Consider the following 26,122-nt stretch of genomic DNA (forward strand, 5'->3'; position numbering starts at 1 on the left):
GAATAATTAAGCTGCGATTAGTAAATCCTTTAACACATGGAAAAAAAAAATATTTCAGAAACTAATGGTCAGACAGTTGAGTTGTTTGGCAGAAATAGTTCTTTGGACATTCTATCAAAAAAAAAAAATGTAATCTGAGTGGTGGCATCTTCCTTTATTTTTTTTATTTCCCTTTGGGAGGGGGGTGATCGAATGTGGAATTACCGTCTTATCAATCTAATTTTCTGAGTTGCCAACATCAGAATCTGCTTCTATATTAACTTCTGAAATTCTGAAAAAAGACTTTACTCCATTTAGTAGGAGAGAGATGCTTGGTAGAGTCCTGGGCGTTTGGTCCAGGAATGTAGTCTAGGGGGTATATGTATGTTCTGTAAGTCGCCAGAAATCGTCTACTTTGCAGGGAAAATTTAAAGTGGCCGTTGGCTTGTAAAGGCGACTGACAGAAATCGGAGGTTCAAACATATACCCCCTAGACTACATTCCTGGACCAAACGCCAAAACATGCTCTGAATTCTGCAATGTTTCAAAGTATTTCTTCAACGTAGACTCCTTTTAGTATGTTGCTTGTTTTGTAATAAAGTTAAATGCCATAGGAATGCTATATTTTTTTCCTTTTGATTATTAGATCCAGAAGATTTGCAGGAGCAAGAATTGATTGGCAACAATATTCTTGCTGTCTGTCAATAAAGTCTGACTTTAACTTTACCTTCTTCTGTACTTGTAAGCAGAGATGCCCTTAGATTCTCAAGACCAGTTGATTTTTACTGGATCTTTTAAGGAATGTTTAACAGAAGTGCACTGCTTTAGAATCTTCTGGTAGTCCTGTAGCTGAAAACAGAAAAGACATCAAGTACCATGTTCCTTTACAATTTTTGGCACTTTAAGATCATCAATTATTATGTTTTGGTTTTTTTTGAGCTTCATTATTTTTCGCTTAGTTCGCCACTATACCCTATCGAATTTGGGAGTCACTATATTTGCATTATTTTCTTCCTGCTTAAATATAGCAGTTACATTATTGGTAATCTTAGGTTTGACAACTTATTTTGCTTCTATAGGTGTTTGCAGTGGCGTCTTGTTAAGAAGCAGATTTAGCCCATGGGATGTACACATACATGGACATTTATCCATTGTGACCTCCCATGGCCCTTTGTAAGCAAATACTTTACAACTTCCGGTATGTTGAACTTCACATATTTTATTAGTGATCTTTTCTACAGCATTTAACAAAACCATGCTTTACTGTTGCCTGCAGACAGTCATTATAGTGCCACTCTCCAGCCATTCAGCAAACAAACGCTTCTGTTACAGCCAAATGTTTCAACTTTTGATTCATCAGTCCACAGCACTTGCTGCCATTTATCTGGACCTCAGTTCCTATGTTTTCATGCATAGTTGAAGACTTCCTTGAAGTGTTCAACATTTCTTCCAGTTCTGAGCCGAAGGCTGGAGAGTGGTACGATAGTGAGTGTCTGCGGGCAACAATGAAGCATGGTGGAGGTTCCTTGCAAGTTTGGGGCTGAATTTCAGCAAATGAAATTGGGGATTTGGTCAGGATTAAAGGTGTACTCAATGCTGAGAAATACAGGCAGGTACTTATCCATCATGCAATAACATCAGGGAGGAGTCTCATTGGCTCCAAATTTATTCTCCAGCAGGACAACGACCCCAAACATACTGCCAATGTCATTAAGAACGATCTTCAGCGTAAAGAAGAACAAGGAGTCCTGGAAGTGATGATATGGCCCCCACAGAGCCCTGATCTTCACACCATCTAGTCTGTCTGGGTTTACATGAAGAGAAGGATTTGAGCAAGCCTACATCCACAGAAGATCTGTGATTAGTTCTTCAAAATGTTTGGAACAACCTCCCTGCCAAGTTCCTTCAAAAAAGTGTGTCTAGAAGAATTAATACATTGATGCTGTTTAGAAGGCAAAGGGTGGTCACATCAAATATTGATTTGATTTAGATTTCTTTTTTGTTCATTCACTTTGCTTTTTTTTTTTTATAAATATAAACTATTAACACTTCTATTTTTGAAAGCATTCTTACTTTGCAGCATTTTCTTCCAGACCTGCCTAAAACTTTTGCACAATACTAAGATAGATAGATATATTATTTATGGAATGCTCATCCTCCGACCAGTCACTCTGTAGCTTGACCAGTTCTACACATCTAAACACACACAGATATGTAAATGACCATGGTAAATGTCCAAACCATATATCGGAAACAAGATTTTCAACTGACTGTCTGGATCAAAGTCCATCTCCTCCAAATTCTCCAAAAGCCTTTGAATTCATCCAGTCTTGCCCTCTCGAGTGCCATTAAGTTTGCTGATCTTGGCAAGTTGGTAGGTACCATCTGGAAGGCGGTAATACTGCCGGTGCATGCTGATGTGTGCCTAAGGAAGTTTGCCAATTGATCTAATTCTGTGTTTAGGTTGAGGATGCTTTGTGGAAGACCATGTTTTGGGAATTTTAGCTTCACACATTTAGGCAATAGACGTATGTATTCAGAGCCTCTATATGTTTGACAGACCAGTTGTGCCGTTCACATTTCGGACTTTTTGGGATAGCCACTTCACATTCTTCATGCTTCTCTGCACGAAGTTCCATTGCCCTTTGCATTGCTGGTGTCAGCAGGTTTGGAATTTTTCTCCCTTGGTTTTCCCCGTATTTCTGTGTGTAGTGCTGACAGCTTCTTCTCAAGCTCAAAGTGTTGGGGCAACATGTTCGTGGAGATCCTAAGTATCTCTTGAAGAGAAGGTAGTCATTAGCAGTTTAAATCTTCATCTTCCCTTCTTCGATTGAACAAGCTCACCTGTGCCAGGATGATTTTTGGTGAATCATCCTTCCTATGCAGGAGCAGATTTAAGGATATAAACAATTTTGGTGGCCACCACTTAAGTTTTAATATCTAGCTAATAATAATATTGTCCAGTGCTAGTTGCGATGTTACATTTTGAGCCATAGACCTGTTTTGGACAGTACAGTTCCTTTACTTGACCTGGAGACAGACTGCTTAACTGAGATGCAGGCACTAAATTGTAATTGCATGCATGGAATATTTACAAGCGATACTGCTGTCACACTTCGCTGTCACATGCTTTATTTGATGAGATTAATATTGATTTTTCTTGTGCCCTATCTATTGATGGCTTATTCTACATCAAATCAACACAATTTTGGAAAAAATTCTACCTTGCATTCTCTAATTTCAATTAAATTTGGTTTACATGCTGTCATGGGTGTAAAGAAAACCCCCAAATGTTAGGCTATGTGCACTTGTTTTGAAGTTTTTTTTTTTAAAGCTGCAATTTTTTTAATGAAAACCTTGCTGTTAACATTTTGTAGCTCACCTGATTTTGAGCTAGAGTTGGGCAATGTTTAATTTTGAATATTTTTATGGGCTTTCCTATGAGATATATAACACATCATTATGCTTCAATCAATATTAAATTTAAAATGTTCAAAATTTAGATTTTTCTCAAGCCATATTTTAAAATTTTTGAAAACGTCTAAAAATTGTTCATACTGTTAATAAATCACCAAAGTTTTATTTTGGGATCATGAGGGGATCATCTGCTACAAGAGCTTTCAGTTTTGAGTGATTCATGAAAAAAATATTTATTCAGGGACTACACATTGAAAAAAATCAACAAAACAAAATTTGTTTCCAGTTCACTTCATTAGAGGAATGCACGTTCCTCTTCAGTTGTGTTTGGGGGACTAGATTTTACAGACAGAATCTACTCCCATTTCTCCGCAGGTGTGTAAACTTAAGTGAAAAGATACTCTACGTGGAAAGACACTTCAATTGTGTTGAATAGTCCCACCTTTACAGGAACAGGTTAGGTTTGGGTGGGTTTTAATTAGTGTAAAGCCCCTTGGTCACTAATATAAGCCCACCAAAATCTAACCTGACCCTGCACCATTTGTGTCACATTTGAAAAAGCAGAGTGTTTAATTACAGTGGAGTATCAAACTGGGAGAATGTGTGCTGGGAGCAGGGAGGAACAGCAACTTGGAGAAGTGTTGCTGGGAGGCAGAGACCCAGCAGACTGGGAGCAACACTGTACTCGCAAGAAGAAACCTCATTCACCCGGCCAGGAAGAGAAGGCACAGTCCATTAGGTTGCTGTTGATTTCCACTGGTCAGAGGAGCATGTGATGGGCTCCTCCAATCAGAGCTCAGCGCATGCTCCTCTCACCCCCTCATCAGAATCTCATGGGAATTATTTCTCCGGCAGCCCAGTCCAAGCCTGCTGTGCTGTTTAAATTGGTTAAGAGCAGTGGCTGGTGTTTTTAATTGGTTTAGAGAAGTGTTATGGCAGTTTTTAGAAATAATCCAAAAACGATGTCTCTTCAGAAAATTTATTTTGTATACGCAATACAGACCATTCAATTAATTTATAACAATGGTAATTTCATATAACTTTTTTGTAAGCATTTTATGCCCTAAAACCACAAACTAATACATAAAGCATCATATAATTTGTCAATAATATGTGTGTGTGTGTGTGTGTGTGTGTGTATATATGTATATATATATATATATATATATATATATATATGTGTGTGTATATATATATATATATATATATATATATATATATGTGTGTGTGTGTGTGTGTGTATATATATATATATATATATATATATATATATATATATATATTGTAGCTCGTTACCTCTTACGCATCCTATTACTATTTTATAACCAGCTTTAATTCAACTTCTATTTTGTGTGAATTGAATATCCATATCACTCCTCTCTGTTGCTGTATAGCAACATACTATGACAATTTACACATCATATGATCCTTTTTTGATCCTAAAGGAGGTTATTGGAGACAGACAACAAAGGAAAGGGTAGATGCAGTTGTGACAGGTTAATCACCAATACTTGCCATATCGGAGATTAGGGAGCCCTTATATAGGATCATAGGTGTATTTACTTTTTGAACTATATTATATGGATATCCAATTCCTTACTATTTCTTATTTTATCTGAGGAACAACGATATCATCATAAAGTGGATGATATCCTACACTCATCTGAGCCTGACCCTGACCAGCTTTTAGTTTGGCCAGCTGTGCAGAGTGAGTACAATTTGGACATCATCCACTACAGCATAACCCAGGTTTCCCAAACCCAGTCCTCATTTCTTTCCTCTAACTCATGCATTCCTACGTATTCCCCTTCATTATGTTCAGCTGGCTCCTCCTTTGTCTTCAACATTTTCCTTATCCCTAAACAGCACAAAGGAAAACCCAATATAGACCATTGCAATAAACGCCAATCCCACCACTACGTACTGTAAAATTCCACTCACCACTGCAGAAAATCCTCTGCCAAGCCAACCAAAAGGATCCCATCCTTCCCTTCCAAATTCTTTCAAACTGCTCTGTAATTCCTGAACCTTAGACAGAAGTTCATGATGTACCTCTGCCTCTTTGACTTTTCTGTAAGTGCAACATTCTTGCCCTACAAGTGCACAGGTCCCTCCTTCTGAAGCTAGCATCTGATCCAAAGCCATTCTATTCTGTAATGCAACCTTTGTGATTTGGGACACTCTTTTATAGTCTGATTTATGGCCACAACTACCTCACCTACCATGTCATCCATTAAATAAATGATCTTGGTCAAGGCCGTTTCCATCAAATATATTGTAGGCAACGGAAACAGTGTACCTGCGGTTCTTTCTCCATCACTGAACCTGAATACATCATTTTTTATTTTTTTTTCTGACGACGACCTTTTTTTTCTGCTAGTCAAATAGGTCACCCCTGCAGGAATCATTTCATGTTCTACAGAATATTTCTAGGATACTGTTCCAATTATTTTGTAACCCTAACATATGGAAACACATGACAAAGCACATTGTCCTGTAGCACCCCATGGGATCCAAGAGTAAGCCTTATTACCACAAATCCAATATAGGCCCTTTGGCAACGGAAGTGCTCTGTATCCATTATATACAGTACCAAACGCTTCCATAAAGACAGCTATATTCTTTTCTTTTGTGGTGTTAGTTTTCATGATTGAAATCACAATTTTTTATTTGAATATCAATGTTTGTACATCAGGTAAACAAACATTCTGTAGTGTATATGTTTGTTCTGTCTTAATTTGCATTTGCGCAACAGCTTTGGCCGCAATGTCTGCTCTATGGTTACCCTTGAGAACTTCATGTCCTGTCATATGTGCTTGACACTTTATAACAGCAGCTTGTGAAGGTAACTGTATAGCTGCTATCAACTCTTTTACTGCCTCTGCATGAGCAATGGGTGTACCTGTTGCAGTTAAAAAAAAAATTGTCACGATTTTAAGGAGATTTGGAAACCAATGCCAAATGCATAACGGGAGTCTGTGTATATGTTAACAATTTTATATTTTCTGCAAGCTGACATGCTTTTGTTAGTGCTTTTAGTTTGGCCAGCTGTGCAGAAGTGAGTACAGTTTGGACATCATCCACTACAGCATAACCCAGGTTTCCCAAACCCAGTCCTCAGGGCTCCCCAACAGTGCAGGTTTTCCATATCTCCTTGCTGCAGCACCGGTGTAATCATTACTGACTGACACATTGTAACATATCCACAGGTGGTCCTAATTATGTCAGATGTGATCCAGAAAACCTGCACTGTTGGGGAGCCCTGAGGACTGGGTTTGGGAAACCCTGGCATAACCTGATTGTACTACCTAAATAAGAATAAAGATTGAGGAAAGTTAGTTACCTTGTTTTAATCCATTTAAAAAGGCTACTCATACTTGTAATAAAAAGGGTTGAGAACTGTTTGAGAATGGATGTGCAACTTTTTTTTCTGAAATGCCAAAAGTTGCAAAAGTTTAAGCCCGCTGCAGAAAACAACTTTGGACACTTTGAAAAGAGCAATAGGGTCATTGTTCATTTTCTATGGCAAGAAATGGTGACTCGCATTTCTTCTGGAGAAAGATGAAAACATCGATGAAGTAAAAGTGACATTCCTCCATTCAGCTGGTCCATCACCATCTTTATCATATCCATGGAAGCCGGATGTTTTATGGATTACTGTGGTAGATGTTCTGTGTAAGGTGAATCTGTTAAGTCCAAAAGGTCAAATGTACACCCTTTTTAAAATTGAAATACTAAAAGCAAATGAAGCCTTCAGGCAGTTCCAACCCATCAAGTAGCACCATCCATCCAAAGCAGCAGTGCCAAATGGTAATGATTAGTAGTAAACTTTCTTATAATATGTGAAAGACATAAAATTATCACATGTTTTAAATATATCAGTATTATCATACTGTATCATTGTACATAATATACATCAAAGCAATTGTTTAAAGAGATAATGGTAATGAAGAGGCCTAGATAGTTCTCATTTTCATTATTTTAACAAACAGTCCAAAGTCAAAGCTCTTGTAGCAAATGATCACATCATGATCCCAAAATAAAACTTTGGGGATTTATTAACAGAGTGAACAATTTTTGGGATGTTTTTTAAAAAATGTAAAAATATGGCTTTTTGAGAATTAAATTTTTATTTTTTATTGAAACATACCGCTTTGTTATATCATATAAAAGCCCATAAAATAGGACCTTGCCCAACTCTCTAGCTCAATCAGGTGATCTACAAATGCAATCTAAAAAAAAAAATGTAAAGCAAATTTTTTGTTAAAAAAAAAAAAGTGAAACTTTAAATGCGTATAACTCCATGACAGCATTCATTGTGACAAATTTCATTAGAATCTGAAGTGGTCCGTTTGAAACCCTGTGTTGATTTGGAGTGACCCTGATGTGTTTTATTTAGCTTTTATTAGGGTATTTTCTTTAAGAACCACTTTTCATTGCATTGCTTATTGCAAGCAAGTAATTGCAGTGTAATCTGCCATTATCTGTCCGTACCAAACTTTTGAGTTTTTAAAATGAAAAATGTAAAGATCTTTGTATTTCACTTATTCTTAGATTATATACGGACATTAAATGCTGTTCCTAAAGCTGTGGTATTGTTGGTGGTTCATGAATTTTTGGCTGAGGGGCATTTAATCAATTACCACTTCTCACTGCAGCTGGGGATAGTTTTTTATCATTTGTTTTTATATACTTTAGTACTTTTTTTTTTTTTTATTAACACTCACATGTAACACATGTCCCGTGAAGGTTTGTTTTGACATGCAGTTTTAAATGTATATTGATTGCTTCAGACTAGTTAATGTGTTACTATCTGAACCAGATCAGTATGCCATCAATGAGAATCACTGTGCTTTGCAGGGCTAGATTTTGCTGATTGAATGCCTCTTCTGTCTCTCTCTCTGGTTTATCAGTTGCTACATATTTGCTGATGTGATAGAGGCCACATTCAAGGGAGCTGGAATGTAAATGCACTAGTGAGCGCCTGTTGACAGTCCTGGGCACTTCATTCACACAGCACTTCCATTGGTGTTTGGCAAACTGGGAAGACAGCAGGAAATTACACCTCTGCTACCAATTTTGTCTATGTTGCACTCTTCCTAATTCCCCACCCCCATTCTGTTTTTGCGAACTCCTTTACCCTCTCTAATACTGTATGGAAAGAATCAACCTGTTGCTTGGTGAGAGCAGAGTCTCTGGAATGTCTTTTGTAAAGGGCAGTCCCCCTCAGTGACTGTACAGGCAGTCTTCCCCTAGCTATCTGGCTTGTTTCTGTCAATGTATGGAGCTGGAGAGTGTAGCTGTATCGCCTCTGCAAGCTGCCAAATAAACTGGTCTTCTCTGCTGCAGGTTGTCGATTTGGAAACAAAAGGATTCTTTCTCTTTTTGGAAAACTTTTCAGCATACATTTTATATGAAATCTGGAAGTATGAGGATAAAAGAAATCTCTTTGAGGCAAGACCCAGACCTTAGAAAGGAATTGGCTTTGTTGGCTCGTGGATGTGATTTTGTTTTGCCTTCAAGATTTAAGAAAAGACTTAAAGCTTTTCAGCAGATTCAGGTTGGCTTATTTATTTGTGAAGCATTTTGTTTAGTTTCACAGCAAACTTTTCCAGTTTCAGTCATGCATGACGGCCTTTTTATACTGTGTTTGTAATTAAATTACTGCATCAATGTTTATGGTGTTTCCATGTTTTATATGAATTATATATTTTGGGGGTTAAAAAATATTTAACTGTTTATAGATAACCAAATGCCTGTGTAACCATTGTGCTGCTTTGCTGTCTTTTAAAACTCATGCTTATGTTTAAGTTCTTTAGGCACTAAAATACATTTTGAGCTATTTAATGATTGTCCCTATCTTTGTGTTTTGTGTGTTCAGCAACTGTGTTTCTTGTCTGTGGTCAGTTTGACATTTTTAAACCTACCAGTTGTCTCAGGCATGCTTTCTGCTTTCTTTATGTATATATGGCAGCCCTGCAGTGAACACTAGTGCAATTGTATATTGAGCGCTAGCAAAGTGGACTTTTTTTTTTCTTTTTCTCAGATGTAAAACTCTCAAAACATTCATTTGATGAAATGTGAAAAGCACAATAATTTGTCTAGATATCTAGCAAATATATGATCTGCTCACATAATATAGAATTGTTCTAAAGACTGATTATGTCTTCAGCAGATTCTTTTTTTTTTTTATGTTTGTATATGTATGTTTCTGTTTCTGAGATATATCTCCATCTTTACATAATATGTATGTATCCTTCTTGGGAAAATTGAGTTCTTCTAGTTTTGTGGGTTTTTGTTTTTTTTAATCCTAAAACAAGTTACAATATATACATAACTAAAATAAACTTGGGAGTGGAATTTAATTCCCTCCGAAGTACCGCCGCGTAAAAACTATTACCGTTATTGAGGTAATATTAAGCTGGCTTTCTGCTCGCAGCTCAGTGAGTTGTAAGCAAAAAGCCAGCGTTAAAACTACAGTAATAACGGTATTTACGTGCACTATTACCGTAATAACGCTAATAGTGCACAGGCCGCGTTACTTCAAGTAATGCGGTGAATTGAATTCCCCTCCTCTCCCCTATGGGAGGGGAATTGAATTGGCCGCGTTCCCACCTATGGGGGGAATTCAATTCCCCCAAAGTACCGCTGCGTTAAAGCTATCACCGTTACTATGGTAAGTTTAACCCAGCGTTAAAACTAGCGTAATGGTATTTATGCGTACTATTACCGTAATGGTGCGCAGGCCGCATTACTTGAATAAGTAACGCGGCCAATTTAATTCCCCCCTAACAATAAGGAAAAGCCTTAAATCTGGTGAAAATGGTTGTTTTTGTTTTTCCCTATTTAACAAGCTTCCTTGCCGGTTATAGCTTTTGCCAGCTATCAGTATCTTCCAGCGAAGCCTCTCCACTGAAAGCATGGGGAAGCCTATTTATAAAGGATAGCAGTGGTACAAGTTCTGCTGCTGTCCTCCAATTGCTACCTCCATCTCAGGAAGGTGATAAAAGATGCTTGAGACAGGGAAAAATGCTTTATTAAAATTAAAACTTAATTTTTTTTGTTAATTTTTTTATTTTGTTGGGTTTTTGATTTTAGTAACTTTCATTTTTTTTTTTTTTTTTAAATTGAGTCTCAACAGAAGCCCAATTACAGGCGTCCAGTTCAGTCCACATGCTCAGTTTGACCCTGCACTGGCCTGGTAAAGTGGTGAGACTCCTCTTACTACTGCCAACCAGTGTTGCCTGGAAACTGTGCATTGCTCAGCTGCCCCAGCTATATTTTAATAATGAATTGCGCAGCTGAAGATTTTCGTGGCAGTTATAGAAAATCTTCAATTTAGAAATATTTTGATAAATAGAGCCCTAGCTCTTAGTATATTATTGTTTCTCCTATAGTAATTCTTCCCCTTAATGTAAACTTAGTTTTATAGCTGCTAGCAACCCACACATTAGTTTGCTAGTTTAGTCCCTGAAAAATGCATAAGACATGACCTTGTACTTATCCTCTTTTAACAGATCATACACTGTGTGTTCTCTGGGCCCTTCTTGTTGCCTTGTGTACTATGCACTTAATTAGCACGTCCATAGAAATCCAGTACGTTTTTAATGAGCATGAACACTCTTGAAGGCAATACTGAAATTCATATGAAGTGAAAACCTATCAAAAAGTCTCTGTATAGACCTATATATTTTTGGACTATTTGGGTGTAACTTTTCATTGTGTGATACCAATTAATATACTATTGTGTTAGAATATTTTGTTCAAGTTTCTAGCAGTGATATTGTAATAATGTACTTGAAGCCTGTGATAGTGATGGAAATAAAACAGAAAATAATCTTGTCCTAAAGCAGACTCCCATGTTTACAGTAATATGAACTCCAAACTGAGTGGAGTTGAGAATCCCTGCCTTACAGGGAGGTCTGTAGCTTGACACTAGAGGGAAAACCGAAATGAAAAGTGCTCTGTTCAGAGATGACTCATGATCTAAATGTGACAAGAAGTCACTTGTGGTATTGTCTTTTACATGAAACTGCATGTGGAGTATAAACAACTGACTGCACATTTCACTTCTGGTATTAGAGATTGCTACATGCAAAACAATTTTATACATATATAAGTAAGTATGTGTAATCAACAATCAATCTATGGTGGATCATTGTGCCCCAGCATCCATTACTACAAATATAAATAAGGGGTGATTAAAACTATAAAACATCCATGATCCTGTGTTTTTCAAACAATCTTTTTCAGTTAAAAATATGCAGCGCATTATAGTGATAATTATACGATCTTTTCAAACACATGACTGTATCAGAAGTTTACAAATGTATTTGTTTTTACACTGAAATTTTATGTACAGTATGTATGTATATATGTATGTGTGTGTGTGTATATGTGTGTATATATATATATATATATATATATATATATATATATATTACACATGTCAATAAAAAGTTTAACAGCTATGCATACTAATAGTTACATGGTGTGCATTGGCAGAGGGGACATAGGCAGCCTGAAGTAATGCGACAAGCACTTAAGTGCTAGTCTACTTCCATTCTCCCTTGTAACGCAAGTGCATTTCTGCCTTTGTCTCACCCTTTATGTTGCCATGCTGTAAAAAGTCACCACATACATTAACACTTCACAGAATACAAACACAGAAAGCGGCCACCTCATTGCTAGCCAATTTTCAGGCATTATCTACTCGTTTCTATTGCTGTGGGAGACCCACACGTGCGTGTAGGGCAGGTTCCATTACTTTTTATTCTATTTTCACAGCTTAGTGGTCTCTATTGAATACCTATGTTTTTCCTTATTTTGCACCATTCGTACTCGCTTTACCTAATGTTCCTCCTTCAGTTCCCCATGTCTGTCTTGTCCTCATGTTCCTGTCCTCACTACTTCCTTTATTTCCTTAACCCTCTAGCCCTAGTCTAATATTTTCTCTGCATGCTCCTCCCTTGCATATACCCTTTGCCTTTATGTCTGCCCTTGTCTCATCCAATCTATCCTATAGTTCGCTGCCAACTTTATCTACTATGTTTCTCCACTAGTCCTATATGCCCATTAATCTGTCTTATATCTTGTCTGCACCTTTGGTGCTGACAACATAAGTTCCTGGAAGTAAAGGGTTATATGAAAGCAATCTGGGATTTTTTACGCATTGCATATTAGTGTCAGATGCCTGGGCCCATTAACTATGTGCCTATGAAGAACTTAGGTTTTCATGTTTTGAGCAACTATAGACATGGGTGTTTGGAAAATGGCAAAAATACATGAAAACGAATGTGTGGTGACTTTTTTCTTTAAACTTATTTTTACTAATACAATTTATTGTATTGGTAGCATGTTCTAATGCATAAAAAATAGGTTATGCCATCATAATCAACATTTATTTATATAGTGCCAGCAAATTGCGTAGCACTTTACAATTGGGAACAAACACAGTAATATAATACTGGGTAATAGACAGGTAAGAAGGCCTTCCAATTTATGGGATAATGGGAGTTTGATACATGAGGGTAAGTGCTACATGTAGTTTTTTTCGGTCCAGCCAGATTGCAAAGGGAAAAATACTTTTCTTTAATGCCATGTTCTTAAATTTTAGAATGCAGTTGTATGAACAAGCACTCTAACAAACCATTTATCCTATATATATATATATATATATATATATATATATATATTTTAATTTCTTTAATGTTTTTGGCAGCTGAGATTCAGCTCTTTAGTTTAAATATAAGATTGTTTGATTTTATATACAAGGTTAATGCTTTTCACAAAAAATGGGTTGCATTTAGTATATACCCTAAAAGATGGCAATGAAGTACGACGTTCGCTGTTTTTTTTTATTTTTTATTTCATTTCGGTTAATTATGTAATCCAGTAGTTTTTGTGAAACTCTGCTCTAAATTGTGTCCTTGGTGTTCCTTGTTGAGTGCTGCCTCATGCTGTGCAAAATATTGTAAACGTGAGGTTATTTGGCTTTATAAACTTTTATGTTCTTAATCAAATGCAAATTAATGTTTTATAATTTGTGAATGTCCAGCAATTGGCTTATTTAAATAGCATCAGTGGTTTGCAGTCTTGCCTCCCTTGAGTCACATTTTGGCTCCATTTTCTGTCTGCCCTTATGCCTGTTTTTATAAATGTATCCCAGTATGTTGCTAGAATTGCCATTTATTGGCTTATAATATTGCTCCCAATGTCTGCATGTTGTTGTTAAAGCACTGCTGTATTAGGTGGTTTTTAGACATCAATCACTGTGGCAGGCTAGGAGAGTAAGGTTTGTATTTACCCTTTTTAAGTGCGTTTTTTTTACAGGCTCCTATTAATGATTTCTAATTCTGCAGCGTCAGACTACCATGGCAAACACCATAATGGCACATGATGTAGTGAGTAAAGAGGGTTTGGAATGTGCCTTTGTCTGCTCTGTATACTGTAAAATCCTCCCCTTCCTCCTCTCCCTCTGCTTTCACATGATATGCTGAGAGTTGTGAGCCTGTGTCTATGTAAATGGCAGCCGTATTTTACAAATTCCTTAGTGATTTTGGAATTAAATTAATGATTTGTAGAAGGACAGCAAAAAAAATATGATGCATGCTTAAAATGTACATTAAACGCTCTTTGAATACAATAAATAAATCTTTTATGTGGAATTGCTGCTTTATTTGACTGCTTACAGCAGTGTTAAGGTCCAATTTGTTTTAATGGTATTTACTCCACGCCATCCCATGGGTGAGAATAATATTCTTTTTCAATGTTAAGTGCTGTGTAAGCTGTCCTGTCTGCTTCTTAAATACAAGATTATCCAATCTGAAAAGGCTCCACATAATGTTCACTTAAAATGGAAAGACTAAATGGACGAATCTGTCCCTTTCTGTTTTCCAATCGTGTGTGTGTGTGTGTGTGTGTGTGTATGTATGTGTGTATGTATGTGTGTGTGTGTTGTCGAAGTCGTATAATTGGATGAACGAAAGTATATTGGTTTCGTCGTGCGATTGCGAAGTGTATGCCACGTAACACGTGGCATGATGCGATCGCACGGTAAAATATGCACGCACACTCACATTACAACATTTATTTATATAATTCATATTCATATTGGTTTCGTTACACTGTAATTTATGAGCAGATAATATTTGGTTTATTAGTAGTGTGTGTGTATGTATGTATATGTATGTATGTATGTATATGTGTGTGTGTATATATATATATATATATATATATATATATATATATATTCTAATGATTATACGTACACTTCAGTGATATATATGGTTCAGGTTGTGGGAAAGGTGGCATGTCTGGTATCATACTGAAACCCTATTCATTAGCAGCTGTCCGGTGCAGTCGGCGAAAAGATTGCACATTGCATACTTTAGTTATTGATATTAGGTAGGGAATAATCCTTTGTATGATGCTGGCTATGAAAGGAGCAGACCCCCCTGGAGAGACGACCCCCGCCTTTGGATTCCTTAGATTGAATCAACCTATGATCTGTTTACCCTGGACCCACCCAACGTCTGGACCTATAGAAACAATCTACGTCATCTCTATTGTTCAAGTGTAACACTGTACTGTATATAATCATAGCTGCACACACCCTGGCCCTCAGTCAACTCTGACACAGTATTCTAACAGATATACTGTCCACCGGGTCCCGTGGGTGCGCAACGAGCGCATGCGATAGCATTGGTATGTACTTATCTTTTGGTATTGGCTGTGCTGTACTGTACTTTATCATAATATAATAATGTATTGAATTGTTGACTATTTACATCTGCTAAAATAAATCACTTTGTGCTTTGGAAACACATACAATTGATTGGGCAATGCTTATTTTGAAACGATAGAATTACTTTAATAGTGTGTATGTATGTGTGTGTGTATATGTGTATATGTATATGTATATATATATATATATATATATATATATATATATAATATTTTTTTTATTTTATTTGTGACAGGGTGGACCGCGCATGCCACCCTGTCTGTTGTTGCTGGGAACCGTCTGGGCTTGCTTTGCCACTGTTTCCTTTTGTTATACCAAATGCGCCCTCTTGCCGCAGTAGGAGCGGCTTAAAAGGGCTGCTACCTCTGGACTCCTTACCGGCATCCAGAATCAGGTTTCTTCTGGGTAACTGATGCTGCGAGCGTATCTCATTGCTGGTGTACCTGGGCTGGTGCTCCTGGCCTCTTACTATGGATCAGGGATGCTGTGGATGGATCCCCCCTGGCCTATCACACTGACCAGGGCTGCATGGGTAGCAGGCAGAGCAGTGGTACCAAAAAGCTTGGGTCCAAACCTCAGAGACAGCCGGAGAATGGATTAGATTTAGGGTCTAATCTGCAGGTCACAGGAATGCAGCAATACTGAAGATTTTTTCAAGCAGGTCTTTGAAGCAAGTGATGTTTATTTGCTCTCACACTGGTTGAAGGTACCAGTGATCAGGTCAGATGAAAATCAGAAGAACTACTTTCCAATGCAAGCTAGTGCCTTTTATACAGTTTAGACAAACTATTTTTAGCATCAGGATATAACCTGTTTACCCAAACATGGTTTCAGATGCATTTCAAAGCCAATAATATTTACACTTCGCTATGAAATTCTTAAACCTTGCTGTGATATCCTGTGTCTTATTTCAGAGGCAGGATACATACTAGCAAGTCAAAAGGTCTAACTGACATGTATAAATTTATCAGACAGTCGTAGAATACACATTCCCACAGAACAGCACAAACCGAAACAAGCCAATTCCACACATCACAATACACCAAAGGGTGTGTAAACAAAGGCTCATTGTATCAGATATATACATCGGACATAATGCAGTTTCTCGAGAAAGGTTAAACAGACAAATTTTCTACCCTGGTTTCAGAAATAACGATTTCCTATGTCAACATATACACAATATCAAACATAAGTGCTTGTGCAATTATATAAATAAGCGCCCTGCGCTAATTCCTTTAAATAAATTTATACCAGAAGTTATTTATGTGATCCAGTATTTTAATGCATCCCATGGGAAGAGTTGAGATGTTTGACATTGCATAACCTTGGTATCTACTATCTACCTCACTACAAGCTACTATCCTGTCAGTCATTTAAGGCTCTGAAAGTATTCTTGTAATATACTTCTAGTAGACTTGTTGACATTAAGTTTATGTATGCTATTTTAATAAGAGAAACTATTATAGCCTCATGTTCAATAATTTAATATTCATGTCTGAAACTTCAACACATGTTTGGATAAGTTCCAAAACCAGTTTATTTGCAGTCAGACAGCACATTAGATTCTGTATTAATGTATTAAAGAACAAGCCTTTTAAAATACTGTTTTAGTATAATTTCCCCTTAATTCTTCCACACACTGCAGGTGGGAAAAACTGTCGTCTAGTCTGACTAAGAGGGTAGAGTGGCCAATGCCACTAATCTCCATTACCAACATAATTTTTACACAGGACACTTGTGTAACCTTAGTCTGGAATTGATACTGTTGAGGAAAAGTCCTAAATATACCAATGTTTTCAAATTCTGTGTTGGGTTCCTTTTCTTTATCGAAATTGAGCATTTTTATCGCTCTAAGTACACAAAATTCAAATGCATATTTTTATATAGTAAGTGATAAAAGACTATATACAGTCTTGCATTTGTTCTTCAATCTTTTGACTCTTTCTCTTAGTAGTTGTCTTGCTCTATCTGAAAGTGGGCAGCAATGTGCTCTGCAACACTAAGGGTAAACATAAGGGAAATTATTTCTAGTATAGTTTCTTCTTAATGTTTTATATTCCTTTTAACATTGGCAAATATTTGTACGTTTTCTGAATGTGTTTCGTAGCTGTATATAAAAAAGAGCATCTTATAATTTGTCTGAAATCTGCTTCCAACCTCAGCTGTTGCAGTGTAATAAGTTTGAGCAAATTAGGATAATTTCTTCTTGAGCTCAGATTGTTTAAAATGTGAAGAAGTGGTTATTGGCGATGTGCAGATTGTGACCTTAACACTGAGGACACATTTCCATCTATAACTATAGTGGTTTTGCCTGAGATCAGTTTATATGTACTGAACTTGTGTGAAATTGTTCACTTACAAAATGAAATCAGTGGCAGATAAGTACATTTAGTCATGGTTTTATTTATTTTTTAGATTAAGAAGTTCCAGACAGTTTACTTTTTCATTATTTTAATAATATAATGGTCCATTTCCCCCTCTGAAAATGTTCAATTCTTACACTTTAATATAACTTTGCAAGTTTTTTGTGTGGACAAATAATGTTATTTGATGGTCTTTTTAGAAGGAGAATTTGCCAAGCCAAAAGTTTTTTTGTTGTTTTTTTGTTTTTTAATTATTTTATTTGATTGTTTTAACCATAAAGAACACCTGTTACTAGAAGTTAAGCCTCTAATACACTGCTATTCAAACTTGCAGGATTGTAGATCCAGGTTTGTCAATGTTTTTAGGACAGTGTATTTTTATAAAGTAGAACTCTTCATCGCCAAAATGTTAAACCTACTTCTATGATCCTGCTGTGCAGAGCACACTGCACATACAGTGATATTGTACATTAACACTTGGCATAGTAGATAGGACTCTTTCTCTACTTTTTTTTTGTTTTTTAATTGTTTCTAGAATTAGACTAGTGTAGTTTTCTGGTATCTTCAGATACCAGGACAGAACACTATTATATTTAATTATTATTATTTTATTACTTACTAATTAATTTGCTCTAAAACCCAAGGTCATATGATTCCAGTAGTCTTTCTCATCATCTCCCGTGTCCGGCAAGAATCTCTGCCTGGTCCTCTGCCCTTCTCGATTAAACACTGCATCCCTCTGAAAACTCTTTAAAATATTTTTTTTAGTTTTCAGTCCCATGTATATAACGACACCCAAACATAAGTTTCCTACCATCACCACTCTCCATCTATCATGATTAAAATCTCCAACTGCCTTTGTTTCCTCCTGGTTGTCTTTTTGGTTTGACTACCTCAAACTGAATCAATCAAAAGTGAGCTAACTGCCCTCCCACCATCTAAAAGTGCCCACACTGCAATGTCTCAGCTAATATTGAGCCTGATATTGCAATGTATGAATTAAAACAGTGGTGATTCCACATAATACTATTAAAATAGAATGAGTTTTGGGCATGCTGAAAAAATGCGATCTGAACATGCCGCAATCAGTCTTTCCTCACTTCTAAATTCTTTCCTAACAAACTCTGTAGTCCTGCAAAGGTGTGACTGTCTTCTACTCTGGTAACCTCATCACAATTGCTTTTCCAACATTTCCTGCGCAGCACCTCCCCTACGGTATTCATTACTTGTCATTTCTGCCACATTCTTTCCTTTGGTCTTATGTGTAATGCATTACCTACAAAAAAGACATTGTTCTGCAGTGCAATGCTTTTGTCAGTACTGATTTGTTAATAAACTTGTTTGGAGCTACCTCATTGCACTATGTTGAATAGTGCACAATTATGAAATAAGTAAGCTTCATTATGTGGCTTTGAGCTTGAATGCTTATTGTTAACTACCTGGATGCTGTTTTACTTGGAGTGTGCAGGAGCCGACAGGCTGATAAAGCAACCAGCAGTGCACAGGATTGATTTTGGTTGTGCTGTACATTCTGCAGTGCTTGCAGTATTCTTTTGGGGACTGTATAGTAGAGTTATGAGGGAGTAGATTGTCAGTTCACCCTGGCGGTATATGTTGCATTTAGGCAAGTTTTTATAGTAAGCTTTGTTAAAAACTCCTTACAAAATAATTTTAAAAAAAGGAGTCTTTTTATCATCAATAATCAAGATTTATTTGTATAGCACCAGCAAATTCCATAACGCTTTACAGTTGGGGACAAACATAATATTCCATAGACAAAAAAACCTTACGGTTTAACATGTCCAGTTAAGGTTCCTTATACACAATCTACAATGTAAGAAACGATTGAAACTCTTCAACTCAAACTGCAAAAAGCAATGAAATTGCGACGATTAAGGCAGAAACCTTAATGGACGTGTTCCTTGTGCAATACAGACATGGTATGCCATCACATCCTGTGGTTAGCTGCAGATTCAGCACTATCATGGAGTGAGATTGCTGTCACTCACTGCCTTAATCGTCGTAATTTCATTGCTTTTTGCAGTTTGAGTTGAAGAGTTGTTAAACCGTAAGGTTTTTTTTGTCTATGGAATTCCATGGCTTTTTGTGAAGTGTGTGCATGCATGTTCTGGCAGTCAGAAATGTGGTGCAATATGTACCACATTGTGCTTTTATACTTCCCACCAGCACCTGCAGAACTTTAATCACCTCCCCAGTCCTTAAACTTGAGTCCTTGCTGATGCTGGTCACCAGTGAAAGCAGACAGACTTTTACAGAGATTCTGACAGAAAAGCCATGAGTAAACCAATGAGTAAAACACAGCCCACAGCAGGCAATGAGAAGTGGGTGTGTATAGATTATCTGCAGCTTCTCTCCAGTACATGTCACTTGTAAAGAGGGAGATGTCAGATGCTAATGTCCAGATACCTCACATCTACTCCCCATTGTGATTACCACTGAGTGTGATCAGAACAAGCACCACAAAGCACTTTTGAATAAATTAACTGATGTCACTGAGGGGTGGGAGGTTTACATTGGATTCACAACAGCTGTCTCAGGGAGAGATTAATCTCACAATTGAGAGCAGTGCCTGGGCTAATAGTACTACAGGGTGCCCCTCCCATTTCCCCAAAATACTAACCAGCCCCCCCTTGGCTAGGAAATGTGGGTAATTTCTTCAGCTCAGAGATGAAAATCCCTTAGCCAGAGACAGTCATGTACCGTATTTCCCCATGTATAAGGCGCTCCCATGTATAAGACGCACCTTAATTTTGGCCCCAAAGTTTAAAAAAAAAAAAAATGACTGTAGCTGTCAAAAATGGCAGGGAGAGTGTAAAGGCCGGCTGCTCTGATTGTGATCAGAGCAGCCGGGCAGCACACTCTCCCTGCAATCGCCCCCCCCCCCCCCCCTGCTGCCACTGTGCCTCTGTCTGCCTCCTCCTGGGTCCCCCCGCTGTCACTCTAATGCAGCCCTGCTCCCCCTCGATCCCCCCACTGTCACTCTAATGCAGCCCTGCTCCCCCTCGATCCCTCCGCTGTCACTCTAATGCAGCCCTGCTCCCCCTCGATCCCTCCGCTGTCACTCTAATGCAGCCCTGCTCCCCCTCGATCCCTCCGCTGTCACTCTAATGCAGCCCTGCTCCCCCTCGATCACCCTGCTGTGACTGTAATGCTGCCCCGCTTCCCCTCGATCACCTGCCGTGACTGTAATGCAGCCCTGCTCCCCCTCGATCACCCTGCCGTGACTGTAATGCAGCCCTGCTCCCCCTCGATCACCCTGCCGTGACTGTAATGCAGCCCTGCTCCCCCTCGATCACCCTGCCGTGACTGTAATGCAGCCCTGCTCCCCCTCGATCACCCTGCCGTGACTGTAATGCAGCCCTGCTCCCCCTCGATCACCCTGCCGTGACTGTAATGCAGCCCTGCTCCCCCTCGATCACCCTGCCGTGACTGTAATGCAGCCCTGCTCCCCCTCGATCACCCTGCCGTGACTGTAATGCAGCCCTGCTCCCCCTCGATCACCCTGCCGTGACTGTGATGCTGCCCCGCTCCCCCTCGATCACCCTGCCGTGACTGTAATGCTGCCCCGCTCCCCCTCGATCACCCTGCCGTGACTCTAATGCTGCCCCGCTCCCCCTCGATCCCCCCGCTGTCACTCTAATGCTGTCCCGCTCCCCCTCAATCCCCCCGCTGTCACTCTAATGCTGCCCCGCTCCCCCTCAATCCCCCCGCTGTCACTCTAATGCTGCCCCGCTCCCCCTCAATCCCCCCGCTGTCACTCTAATGCTGCCCCGCTCCCCCTCAATCCCCCCGCTGTCACTCTAATGCTGCCCCGCTCCCCCTCTATCCCCCGCTGTCACTATAATGCTGCTTCGCTTCCCCTCGATCCCCCGCTGTCACAATAATGCTGCCCCCCCCCTCCCTGCATCCCCGCTACCCCTGTATAAGACGCACCCATGTTTTAGACCCCAAATTTTGGGGGAAAAAGGTGCGTCTTATACATGGGGAAATACGGTAAGTGCTCAAGTGAAGCCAGTCTGAGTACACCCAGCACAAACCTCTAACTGACATGTGCAACATTATGAAATCCCCTATCTGTAAAATGGGGCATTTTTTACCAAATTGAAAAAAAAAACCAACTTTCTCAAAATTTTAAACCCTCAAAGGCACTCCTCGGCCCTAATAGCTTTCTTATAAAACAAACCCCAAGTCTTTAGACCTCCTGTATACTGCGTTGCGCTCTCCCCCAAAAAAACAGAAAAACTGTGACTTTTGCAAAACAGGAAGTGGGAAAAACCGGCCAGATTTTGAACTTTAGATTATTCCTAATTTGTCATTTTTTTATTCTTTTTTTTCCTGAAATTTGGCATGCGGCACCTATGGACGGTTCTTCATTCGCATGCCAAATTTCAGTTTAATAGCTTTAATTATTTTTAAAATGTAGACCCTCAAACACCATGCCCCCCCCTCTCACAGATTTCCAGTGGCATGGCGTGGAATGTCGTTTTTTAGTTGTAACCTTAATATAAGGGCACGACTGTGCCCTTATAATATAATGCTGGGTAATATAGACAGAGGTAAAAAGGTTCTTCTCGCAAGCTTACAATCTAAGGGACAATGGGTATTTGATATGAGGTCTACATATGGCATTTTGGTCCAGCCAGATTGCAAAGGTAAAAAAAAAAAAAGGCATGATTCAGTCACACAGCAATGTTAATCAGGGGATTAGAGGGTTGTTGCCTTGTGGGAATTGTGGTAATAGGGTAACCTAGGGAGGTTAAGGGGGTGGTTGAGGAATACTTAAGCTTGCCTGAAGAGGTGTGTTTTCAAAGAACAGACAACCAATAGAGAGACTGGTAGAGTGGTTCAACAGAGGAAGATCGAATTGCAAGGAAAATCAATCTGGCCGCTGCGTGCAAAATAGATTGTATTGGGAAGACCAGCAAGAAGGGAATTGGAATAGTCAATGCGGGAAATGATGAATGCATGAATTAGAGTTGTTGCAGTGTCTTGATATGTGCGTATTCTGATTTATTTTTTTATTTTTTTTAAATGTATGTATTATGATTTAAATAGTCTATGTGGGGAAGAAAGGATAGTTCGGAGTCAAAGGATCACACCTAGGCAGCAAGCTTGCGGGTGGGATTTATGGTTATGTCAAAAGAAATAGAAATGTCAGGAAGATAACTTCTCTTGGTGGGCTGCAATATTATATCTGTTTTTGAAAGATTGAGTTTGAGTTGGTGAAAGGACATTTTAAGATGAAATGGCAGAAAGACAGTCGATAATGCGGGACAGCACAGATGGTGAGAGATCAGGAGATGATAGAGAAATTTGGGTATCATCCGCATAGAGAGAAGCCCATTTTGTGTGTCTAATCATATTTTTGTGTATGAATGTTAAAATGAGTTTCTCTTTTTCTTTTGCTTTTTTTAGGCACAGTCGAAGAGGGAAGAACCGAGGACTCCTACCTTAAGCCAAAACATTCCAAAATTCTATTTTCCTAAAGGATGCCCAAAAGAAAATATCAACGTGGATGGTGTAATTTCAAAGATTGAGAACATTTTTGCTGTTCTTCCGAATGAAAAGGCAACACTTGAAGATATGGGGAAAGTGGCAAAGGTATTCATTTAATTTGTTTAAGCAATGTGCTTTGAGTTAAACTGTTGTAAAGGAATGCTTTATACAGTCAACAAGCACAATGTTTGTGCCACCTATATTTTCTAAAAGCATGCCACCAGCAGTTCACAAAGCTTCACATGGAGGTTTCTTAAAGTGGAAGTTGTATATTGCAGTGAAAGCCCCCCATCTCCAGCTATATGTTGCACAGATACCCACCAGCTGTCACAGATCACAGATATCCCCCTTGTCAGGTGCATATTGGAGTAACATACCCATGTGAATATCTGCCAACTGCTCACTCTGTGTTGATATTTCAACCAGCCACTTGCCTTAAAGAGGGTTTTCAACAGGTCCTTCCATTTTATACTAATGTATAGCTGTTTTAGTGATCCTTCATGGTTTTGAGTGAGATTTAGGGCGAGTTATACAGGCTTATCTCAGGTGTCTGGCCATGGTGCAGTGAGTGCTGAGTTGATACCAGGCAATGCAGTCACCTACACTGTCACTAGATGGAGACCTATGTATAGTGTCCTAAGCTGTTCACCTCCTGAGAAATAAGTGCTGCTTGTGGACTTTTTAGAAGGAAAAAAAAAGTGGTTACCCATACACTCATGATGGAAAGGTGCGTGCATAAGGACATATTTGAGAACCTTAGTATTGTAATGGGGTTTTTACAAGCCATTTCATACACACGGACCTGTTCACCGAGGATATCTTCCTACAGTCATTGGGGGGGAACACTACTGAACAGTGTGATGAAGGGAATAACGGATGCTGTTGTAAAGGACAGGTTCATTTTTAAATGTAATGATTTATTTATGTATACTTTCACCTTTGTGCGCACACATATTAAATTGATCTAATGGCTGAAAACAGCACTTGCTAGATAGCAGGTGGTATTGTAATACTGCTATAATAAAAATAAGGCCATACGGCTTTTATTTATCAGTTATAGCACTGTTTGTTTTTTTTTGTTTTTGTGGGTTTCTATAACTTCTGATGATGCTGCTCTAAAAAGGAGTTGCAGTCTATAGCAGAGGTTGTGGTGAAAGGTGGGCAGCCATAATGAAGGTGAAGGTGGCCCATGTCCTTCCTTTCATACATAATAGTGCTATGGTTCCATGTTTATAGAAAAATGTATTACTATTTATTTTGTAGCCAAATGGCAACTTAGTACTTTAAAGTTTGCTGAAAATGTTTTTGGCAGAGGTTTGAATGCTGGCTAAAACAAGGCCAGAGTATCGGAAGAAAGTGCCTGTTCCTCTTCAGTCACTGGTATATGGATATATGGCAATAGATTCAAACAAAGTTATCTAGAAATTACGGCATTGACTTTCTATCATTAAAAAATTTAGGGGAGCTGAAAAATCTGATCCAGAAAAACGCACTAGTTTACGGTTTTTAAACTAATCACATATGCAGAGCGGAACCCACATGGCAATGATAGTGACCTGCAGAGAAGGATTTAGCTGAAGTAGTGTTACTTTGTTGCTTACACAAAAATGATCTGCATGGAATATTTGTCAAAAAGAAAACTTTCCTATAACCTAATCACAAAAGTCAACTTTTGAAGTCTGTAAAACAATACTTCGGTAAACTTTTTGGCCTCAACAAAAAGATACATTTGCCGTAAAAAAGTGAAGCATTTAAAGTGAATGAACACTCTGCCAAGCATTAAGCATAGGGGAGGAACGATTATTCTTTGAGTTTTTGTGACATCTAGAGGCACAGATGCCTGGGTGGAAAGAGGAATTAATTCAACAAAATATCAACAAATGCTATAATGTAACCTGCTGCATTCAAAAATAAAGAAAATTGAATCTGAAAAAGAGGTTTCAGCAAGACAACGATCCATAACCTACATCAAAATTAACCCATCAAGTACTTTGTGACAAAAGATTTAGGTTTTGGAATTGGAATGTTAATGTAAATCTTTTGGAAGACACCAGACCTGCAGTGCATATGTGAAGACATAATAATCCATGAGGTACAAGAGTTCTGTAAGGAAGAGTGCAGAAAAGACTTCTGGCTTCAAGAGGCTTCGGGAACTGATTTCTGCCAAAGGTGTTGCATACTTAGGGTGCCCAAACTTTTGCACATGCTTGTGATTAAAGGGGGTGATTTAGTCATGCCAAGACCACCTGGTACTCACTTCACACAAGACATAAAGCCAGACATGGATGCCGCATATTTTTAGGCCATTTCATCCAAAGTGTGTTTCTCCCTGAGTTTACCAATGTGTGCTAACCTTGTTCATCCATCATTTTCACTTTTTGGTGTTTCCCTTCATAGGCTTTCAGCAGGACAGTGGCACTAAAACACAGTCCACCAAGTGGTTAAAGCATGCACATAGCACTCATCTTGTCCTGGCCCTTTGTCCCTTGCATTAGCTGTTCTAGCTAACCATACCACCAGCGTGGTATCCAGAGCCAGTGTCTTGCATCTCTATCAGTTGTCTAGCACATTCACAATGCCGGTTGTAGCAGCAGTAGCTCTAATAGGAGATGACATGATAAATTATTTTAACATCGTTTTTCTTATATCGTGTATAAAATTTAATTTCTTTCTGGAGGGGTCAAAATTGTAGGGATGTTATAAAAAGTATTTTTAAACACCAATGGCTGTACCTAAAACAAGGGGAATGACTTCTTTCTTTTTTTATGTGTGTCTTCATGAACATTGTTTAACCGTTCTATGCCAAAATTCCCTAGTGGGATATAAGCCCAAGAAAGTGTAGAAGACAAATGCAGTTCGTGTCATTAATTAGAGGATTTGAGTGTTCATACTGGCCTGTCTTCTATCACGAAATTGTATTACAGATTGTAATTTCCATGAAGCTATATATGGGAATTTGGTAACACTTTTCTTCACCCTGAAGGCTTCGAGTATATACCTTGTTATCCTCAGATGCTCTGTTTTGAATAGAACTTTAACAATCTTAGGCATTCTGCATTTAAGTTCATCTGGCCTTGTGTTGCTTGGAAAATAATCTTAG

General features: G+C 38.4%; 1 protein-coding gene across 3 annotated transcripts in view; it reads left to right on the forward strand.

Moving 5' to 3' along the window:
* LOC142141514 (serine/threonine-protein phosphatase 2A regulatory subunit B'' subunit beta-like) overlaps positions 1 to 26,122 on the forward strand; it is an 86,755-nt gene that overhangs the window by 31,073 nt on the left and 29,560 nt on the right. For 2 of the 3 annotated variants that reach the window (XM_075200062.1, XM_075200061.1), the window contains exon 3: positions 22,942 to 23,127. In XM_075200062.1, coding sequence (XP_075056163.1) covers positions 22,942 to 23,127 — 186 coding nt within the window. Of the gene's footprint in view, positions 1 to 8,331; positions 8,957 to 22,941; positions 23,128 to 26,122 lie in introns of those variants that run through there. The other variant, XM_075200063.1, reaches the window with a different exon arrangement.

Source organism: Mixophyes fleayi, chromosome 2 (genome assembly GCF_038048845.1).
Source record: "Mixophyes fleayi isolate aMixFle1 chromosome 2, aMixFle1.hap1, whole genome shotgun sequence".
Lineage (NCBI taxonomy): Eukaryota > Metazoa > Chordata > Amphibia > Anura > Limnodynastidae > Mixophyes > Mixophyes fleayi.